Source organism: Plasmodium reichenowi, chromosome 9 (assembly GCF_001601855.1).
Source record: "Plasmodium reichenowi strain SY57 chromosome 9, whole genome shotgun sequence".
Lineage (NCBI taxonomy): Eukaryota > Apicomplexa > Aconoidasida > Haemosporida > Plasmodiidae > Plasmodium > Plasmodium reichenowi.
Window position 1 is genome coordinate 252,763 of NC_033654.1, and position 9,336 is coordinate 262,098.

Consider the following 9,336-nt stretch of genomic DNA (forward strand, 5'->3'; position numbering starts at 1 on the left):
ATTAATATTTTTATTTTTTTTTTTTTTTTTTTTTTTTTTTTTTTTTTTTTTTTATTTTTTTTTTTTTTTTTTTTTTTTTTTTTTTTTTTTTTTTTTTTTTTTCTTTCTTTTTCGTTTCCCCCCTTCATAATGTATAATGATGAAATAAAAATTATAGAAAAGGAATATAAAGCATTTTATTTAAAATTCGAATATATAAATCAAAACACATTTTGTATACATCTTAAGAAAGATGAAATTATAAAAGAAGCAGAAGAAAAACAAAAAAAAGCAGTGGATGAGGACATAAGTAAAGAAGAAAATAAACAAATCATAACAGATGATAATACAAAACATAAATTTCTATTATCAAAATATACAGGAAAGGAAAATATATTAATATTTTATATCAAAAATCATCCAAATTATTTCGAAATACTAAATAATACTTCATATCATGATATAAAATTTTTTGAAAATATTGAACAACTTTTTAATGTATATTGTCCTTTGTCATTTAAAAATTTTATATGCCAAAAAATTCACGGACAATTTAATAAAAATAAATAAATATAAATATAAATATATAATACTTACAGATAATTCTATTTTAAAACGTTATAAGAGAAAAAAAAAAAAATACATATATATGTATATATATATATATATATATATATATATATATATATATATATATATATAATTTTGTTATCTTTATAATGTAAACAATTTAATAAACCTTTTATTTTTATATATGTTATAAAATTTTTATATATTCATTTAACACTCTAAATTTCCATAATTTTCTTTTAAAAAGATAAATCAAAAAAAAAAAAAAATTATAACAAATATATCTTAAAATATATATAAATATAAATATATATATATATATATATATATAGACAAAATAATATATATACCTATAAATATATATTTTTTTTCATAGTTTAAAAAACTTGTAAAATATTTATTATATATATATATATATTCATTTAATGGTTGATTTTTTTCACAATGAATGATTATGTTCAAGTTGACTTTGTACATAACATGTTTAAGAATAAAACATGGAAAGAAATAAAACTAAATAAGTTCGACAGTATTAAGAATATAAAGAAAAAAATATATACACACACAGGGACTTTATATGATAATATGAACTTGTATGCCTATGATGAAAATGATGTAGATAATACACAAGTATTTTTGAGTAATGATGAATATTGTTTAAATGATTATAACGTAAAGGATAATTATATTATATATATCCAAGAAAAAAATAAAACATACAGTGCAGATGATATTATCTATAATATTGATGATGAACAGAAATTACAAAAGTTAACACACCTAAAATATACAATGAATGATGAAGAATATGATAAGCGACCTGATAATGTTAGAAACTTTCTAAAAAAATTAAGAGAAAAAAATAAAACACAAACAAACCTATCCAACCAACAAGAAGAAAATAATAATAAAATTAATGAACATAATCCTATTTATTATTCTTCTATATCTAATAACTCCTTTGATCAAGAATTATATAAAATAGGAAAAAGATGTAGAATTAAAATGGGCGATAGACGAGGAATTCTTAAATTTGTTGGTAATATAAAAAATAATCATGATATTTATGTAGGCGTAGACTTAGATGAACCCTTAGGAAATTCAGATGGCATGTATAAAAAAAAAAAATTATTTGAATGTAAAGGAGATAAGTATGGTTATATAGGTAATATTAATTCTATAGAAGTGGGTGATTTCCCACCCTTCGATATAATGGACTTGGAGGAGTTCTAACAATATATACTAACAGCTAGCATATGTTTATTTATACATACATACATATATATATATATATATATATATATATATATATATTTAGGTTTTATTATATTTTTTTTTGGCATATAATAATTTTTCGTGCTTTTTATACATCTCATTTATAAAATAATTTTTTTCTTTTCTTTTATTTTCTTTTATTTTATTTTATTTTATTTTCTTTTATTTTATTTTCTTTTCTTTTATTTTATTTTATTTTCTTTTCTTTTCTTTTATTTTATTTTATTTTCTTTTATTTTATTTTTTTTTTTTTTTTTTTTTTTTTTTTATTTTAATTTTTTTTTTTTTTTTTTTTTTTTATATTTTTTTTTAATTTTATTTTTTTTTTTAAAAAAAAAAAAAAAAAATAAAAGAAAAGAAAAGAAATAAGATAAATATAAAAAAAAATATAATTATATATAAATAAATATTTATAGGATTAATTATTTTATTCGGTTATATTTTTATGTTATTTTTATATTATATATTTTTATACAATATAAATAAATATATGTTAAAGAATTAAAATATTATTATTAATAACATATATATAATAATATATATATATTTATATATATAATATAATATATTTATAAATGCGTATAACATATTTTTATATATAAATAATTTATAATATATATATAATATATATATATTTCTTTTTAATTTAAAAAAATAAGAAAATAACAAGTTAATTATTCCTTAACCTTTTAAAATATTATAATACAACAATTATTTTTCTTAATTTTTTTTAAATCATCCTTTAACTATTTAAATATTATAATATATATAATATGTATATATAATATTTATGTATATTTATATGTTCTTATATTTTTTAGTATTCTCCTTTCTTTTATCAATATAAAAAAAAAAAAAAATGAGTAATGATCAGGATTTAAAAAGTTCCTTCTTGCAAGACTTGAAGGAATATTCAACAAATGATGATAAGAAATTTCCTGAAGTTTTAAAAAATTATATCACACAAAATATTGAAGATCAAAATGAAGCTGAAAGGTTAAAGATGAAAACAAAATGTTATTAGTTCTAATATATATATATATATATATATATATATATATATAATATATTTATTCCCTATTTTTTTTTTTTTTTTTTTAGATTTTTGAAAGAATTTAATGATTCCTACTTAAAAGAAATGAATCTGGATGAACTTGAACTGTTATGTTCAATGATACTTAAAAAAAAAAACTTATCAGCAAATTAAGGAGGAACAAACAAAACAATAAAAATAATAATAAATAAATTATATAAATTAAAATAAATTAAAATAAATACATATATATATATATATATATACACGACATTTTCCATATAATAATTTATTTTTATTTTTTTTTTTCTTTTTTTCTTTTTTTTCATATTTTCTTTTTAAATTTTTATTGTCTGGTAGATGCTTAATATCTGCTTCATATACTCATAGGATAGGGAATCCCTTTCCTGCTTTATAATATTTGATATATAATTCATGACATTTTCATAATACGCATAAATTTCATAATTTCGATTTTTCAAAATATAAAACATTTTTTTACAAAAAATTATATTTATCATATCATATAATAATTTACAACATGCTCTTCTTATCATAAATTTATCACTTTGAATAAAAACATGGACAAGTGAAAAACCATCTTGTATTATATCCTCCAGATATAAATATACGTTATTACAACAATTTAAAAACGTATTATATGATGATAGTAAATATGTGGTTAAAGTAAAATCTTCAGAATAATATTTTCTAATCCTATATTCATCATAATCTATTTTAGACATTTCTTTTTTTATTTTAAAACTAAATAACGTGGTATATACTCCGCTAAAATATATATTACATAAATCTATAAACTTATGTATCTTCTTTTTATTAACTAAACAACATGATTTATTAAAATTTTCTATTGAACATACATGAATTCTTTTTTCTACATCTACGTCCGCTATTTCTTCTTCTACTTCATCCTTCTGTATCTGTATATTTTCTTCTTCATCAAAATGATTTATTTCTTTACACATATTTTTCCAATATCTGTCTAATAAATCTATCTTATTATTTGTTTTACTATCCATCATTTTATTACCTTTTATTAACCTTTCTGAAATGTTCATCGTTTTATTTATATTTTTTATATAGCTATATATTTCATCTAATTTGATCCTACTGCTTAAATATAAAGCCGTCAGTTGAAAGCACAATATCATTAACATTTTTTGAATGTTATCGTAAATATTATTATATATATTGTTAAACATATATTTACATATTTCTATAGGACTATGTATACACAATAAAACTATAGCAAATAGCTTATATGTCATAATATAATCTTCATTTTTATTATTACATGTAATATTATTTATTGAAAACAACACTTTATACATATCAACACTTATATAAGTTAATATATCGCACTCCTTAATTATTTTTGGTAATATTATAATAGTTTGGCACAATCGAAAATTTGCTTCTTCATAATTTTCATTTTTCTCATTTAATCTTAATATATCGTGATTATTATCTTCTATATTGTTTCTTTCTATATAATTTGCTTTATTATTTAACCTATTCAAACATTCAAATAAATCTTCTGAAGGATCTATATACATATTCTTATTTACTTCCATATTTAAATAATATTCATTTTCTTGTAGTAATTTTACTAGAAATTCCTTTTCCTCCAAATTGTACATATCATTGTCTATTATATTATCAGCATGTTTTATCATATCATTGTTAGGTAATACAACTCCATTCCTATAAACATCACATTGCAAAGTATTTACAAATCTATCATTATCATTATTATTATTATTATTATTATTATTATTTTTTTTGTTATGTTTATTTTTGACTTCATCTTCATAAATTATATTTATATCATTACCAGCATCATAACTAGTATCATGTATTATATCCGATGAACATTCAGAACCATCCAAAAAATTTTGGGACATTTCTTCTTTTTTATTTAAACATTTATCATTATTTATCATATTATCATTAAATTGGAAAATATCATCCATCCGCTTCATCGAATATTCATCCTTTTCAAACGGATCTATATCCTCCTTACTTAAAATAAAATTCTCCAAAAATAATATATCACCCTGTTCAATAGTCTTAAAACATAAAACATCTTTTGGTATACAGTCTAAATCTTTTTGTAAGTTAGGGAAAAGGACTTTCTCATCATCAGAAGTATCACTACTACTACATTGGATATCATTATTATAATTATTATCTTTGTTATCTAAATTTGTAGCATTAATATTATGTTTATCATATTCATTTTTTTTTTTTTTTTTTTTTTTTTTTTTTTTTTCTTTTTTTTTTTCTCTTCTTTCTTTAAGCATTTGGCTAGTCATGTATTTCTTGAAATATTCAGCTATTATTTGTCCACAATATAATGATACCTCATTATTACAATGAAATAAATATTGAATCATTTTGGTTATACTATCAAATCTTTGAGTATTATATATATTAATTTTATATAAATACAATTCCGCTTTTGATAAAATTTCAAAATTATAATAATTGGAAATAATCACTTTATTTATATCCTTCAAACGTACACTAAATGTATGCAATAATTTACTTAAAACAATCGAAAAGAAAGTATCTTCACCCATGTTCTCCAAACTATAATTAAAATTATCTAATATATAAATAAATATATCTTGTAAAAATTGTATTAAAATCAATTCAACCTCATTTTCATCAAATATATTTTCATTATCTTCAAAAGGATAATTTTTTTTTTTTGACGGGCTCGATTCTTTTTCCATTTTTTTTTCAAATTCTCCTTTCATATTACTTTTTTCACCCAATTCGTTGATTAGCTCTAGGTAACTTTTTTTTTTTTTTTTTTTTCCCCCCCCATCCTCAACCTTCATTCTCGAAATATACATTAAAATTTTCTTTTTCTTCATTTCAAAGTTTTTAAAAAGTGAAAAAACGGTAAGTGAATTGCGATATATTATATGATTTATTATGTCAAGTATACATATTCCATAACATAATCCGAAACAATATTTTGAAGTAGGATTAAAAAATTGTTCTATGAAAAAATAATTCCAGTTATACAAAAATACAATATTTATCAAAATATTCAAAAGAACATATATCTTCTCATTATATATACATATATATAACAACTTATTACTCATATTATTAAGATTTTCATTTTTATTATCTTCGATTAATTTTATAAAAGGACGTATGTAATTTAATAAACTTGTTAAAAGAATTTTACACTCCTTTTCACCATTATACAAATGAAGATAATAAAAAATATTTTCAATAATATAATTTGTATTTAATAAATAATTTATTTCCTTATTTGATACCTCTATGAATTCCCCTTTCGTATAAAGATTAGATATATATGTACTTTTTTTTGATGAACATATTTTTTTATTTTCATCTTCTGTTATGTTACAATTATTTATAACTTTATGATATTCATCAGTCGTTTTTTCCTTGTCCATATCAGCATTTAAGATAAAATAAAAAAGAACAGATGAAAAGGTATCTGTTAAGTTTAAATTTATTATTTTCTTCAATAAATATATAACTTTTTCATATTCTATAATATCATTAAATTCTTTTATATGAAAAAAGATGAATACACATGTAGTAATAATATTTTTATAAAATCCATCCTCATTTAATTCTTTAGGAATAATATGATTATAAACATATAATTTTCTCTTTACATCTTCATCGTTTAGTCCCTTTATTATACAATTAAAAAACACATGAGGAAAGGAAAAGTACGTTTTGGTTACCTTATGAGGATTCTTATAATAATCCTTTAATATGTTTGTAAATAGTAATGTGTTAGTACATTCAAAATGAGATATATCTTCTTCATTTTTCTTTTCTTCATATCTAGATATACTTTGATTCAGATTTATATACCCCATACTATGGTCTACATTCATGTTCTTTTCTTCATAGTTATATTTTTTTATTTTATAATGTGTGTTTTCCATATCATATGGAAAGAATACATAATCATTTTGTTTTTGTACATATTCAAGTATTATATTTTTATCAACATATACCATTTTCATAAGATCAATGATAAAGGTCCAGTTTTCAATGGGAATTTTTTCTTCTTCTGAAATAAGGGAATTGAAAATTTTATTCAAAGTAAGTATAATCCATTCACTGAAATATATACCACGAAAAGTTAAAATATCATCATTATTATTATAATTATTATAATTTATATTATTATATATATTTCCATTTTCTATCAACATACTATGGAATTTTCTCATTAAATTACATAAACCTTTACTTTTATCATTAAGGGACAAAGGAATAAACCATATATAAATTAAATGGTGGATATTCTTTCTATCTATATGTTCTATTTTTAATTTTCCCTTTAATATAGCTAAAATAATATTTGATAAAACATAAAAACATTCATTAATTAATATATGTTCTTTTTCTTTTATTATCTTTAACGCTTCATTATATTTCTTTGTTTTTTTCAGTTTTATTATTTCAAAACTTAAGGGAACATATTGTGTGAAAAAGTTTTCTAATACACCCTTAATATTCTCGCACTTTACGTTATGTAACAAAATTTCCAAACTCATTTTTTCATTATATATAGTATGCAAGTCGAATTAATATGGATAAAACGTTATTCATGGGATACGTGAAAATGCTCATACAATATGGAAAATGACACTAATATTTATAATACAATGAAAGATATACCATAAAAAAAAATATATACATATATATATATATATATATTATATTTACATATTTGATACTATATGTAGAAATTTTTTTACATATTGTGTAAATCATAAAATATATATGCATTTATATGATTATATATATTTTTAAAAGTAATAAAATTATTACAATATATATATATATATATATATATATATATAAAATATAAAATTTAATGACATATTTGTGTATAATAGTTCATTATTTTATCTATATAGAGTTTAATAAAAATTTATTTTTCAAAAATAAATGATTCATATTTGAATATTTTTAATCTACGAAAAGGGTGTGTTTATATTATAATAGAATATATAAATATTTATTTACATATCTGAATTAATTAAAGTCTTACATTGTGTACACTTTTTTTGTACACATAATTTTATTTGGGATGTTTTTTTTATAAAAATTACACTCTTCCTTTTTTTTTTTTTTTTTTTTTTTTTTTTCTCTCTTAATCAAATTTAATATAAAAATGAAGAAATTACATGACTTGGTCAGGTGTAAAATATAATATAATTTTAGCTAACTGGTTTAATATTAATTAATTATTTATTTTATTTTATTTTATTTATTATTTTTTTTTTTTATAGTTTATAATGCTTAATATATAGTTATCCTTTTATTCAAAAAAATATTAACACCAAAAGTGTATTTATAAACACTGAATATTTTATTACAAATATAAAATAACGTTGTAGTAAACAAAGAAAAAAGAAAGGAAAGAATATATATATATATATATATATATATATTTTTCTTTAAGAGAACTATAAAACTGGTCGGCAGATAAATTTTTCTTATATAATATATTATTTTATAGGATCCTAATTTTTAGAATATGATAAAAAAAGATCAAACATAATTATATATAAATGTAATTAAAAAAAAAAAAATATAACAAAAGAACAAAATATAATCACATAATATTTTTGTTCGAATATGTTTTATTCATCACATTTTAATTATTTATCTATAAACATGCCTGTAAAAAATTATAATATATATATATATATATATATATACATACACATATATTATGTTTAACTATTTAAAAAAAAAAGAGAGTGAAAAAAAATACATCACGCTATTAATGAGATTGTTTTTGTTTTTAAATCATGTGCATATTTTATTTTTTCTTTTAAATAATTTTAAAGATATACATGTATTTTGTTAATATATAAGGAATATTAAATATATAATAACATATTATATATATATATATATATATATATATATATATATATATATATATACATTACATTAAATTCATATATTTGTTTATGTTAAACCATGTACTTAATATTTTATTCTTTTTATTTTGGTTATCCATTAAAAAAAAAAGAAAAAAAAAAGCATTTTTAAAAAACTTTTAATAACCATCATATAATCAGACATACATACATTATAAAAAAAAAAGAAAAAAAAAACATATTTATGTTTTGAATACACTATTATTTATATTACATGAATATTTCATTGTATAATAAATAAAGAAATCATATAATATATATAAAATACATATTTTTTATATATAATGTATATTTTACAATATCATATCATATCATAAATACAATATGTTCAGCATATATTTTGTTATTCATACGTGTGCAAAAAGTGCATATAATCAAAAAAAAAAAATAAAATATGAAAAATAATTTTAATTATATATATATATATATTATGAGATTATAATATTTATATTAAAAAAAAAAAAAAAAAAAAAAAAAAAAAAAAAAAAAAAA

The 9,336-nt window shown here is 18.1% G+C and overlaps 4 protein-coding genes across 4 annotated transcripts; 3 read left to right on the forward strand and 1 right to left on the reverse strand.

Annotated features, from left to right (window-relative positions):
- Nucleotides 1-129: 129 nt before the first annotated feature.
- PRSY57_0904990 (hypothetical protein) lies at nucleotides 130-549 on the forward strand (the record flags this gene model as incomplete). The annotated part of the gene is made up of 1 exon (XM_012907289.2): nucleotides 130-549. One exon carries the CDS (start codon nucleotides 130-132, stop codon nucleotides 547-549), a length of 420 nt encoding a protein of 139 aa, XP_012762743.2.
- Nucleotides 550-993: 444 nt separating this feature from the next.
- Nucleotides 994-1,782, forward strand: PRSY57_0905010 (tubulin-specific chaperone, putative; the record flags this gene model as incomplete). The annotated part of the gene is made up of 1 exon (XM_012907290.2): nucleotides 994-1,782. One exon carries the CDS (start codon nucleotides 994-996, stop codon nucleotides 1,780-1,782), a length of 789 nt encoding a protein of 262 aa, XP_012762744.2.
- A 901-nt stretch (nucleotides 1,783-2,683) lies between these two features.
- Nucleotides 2,684-3,031, forward strand: PRSY57_0905100 (hypothetical protein; the record flags this gene model as incomplete). Its single annotated transcript, XM_020114767.1, has 2 exons — nucleotides 2,684-2,820; nucleotides 2,926-3,031. 2 exons carry the CDS (start codon nucleotides 2,684-2,686, stop codon nucleotides 3,029-3,031), a joined length of 243 nt encoding a protein of 80 aa, XP_019970467.1.
- Nucleotides 3,032-3,195: 164 nt separating this feature from the next.
- On the reverse strand, nucleotides 3,196-7,443 carry PRSY57_0905200 (hypothetical protein; the record flags this gene model as incomplete). Its single annotated transcript, XM_020114768.1, has 1 exon — nucleotides 3,196-7,443. The coding sequence occupies one exon, from the start codon at nucleotides 7,441-7,443 to the stop codon at nucleotides 3,196-3,198; it is 4,248 nt and encodes a 1,415-aa protein (XP_019970468.1).
- Nucleotides 7,444-9,336: the final 1,893 nt, after the last annotated feature.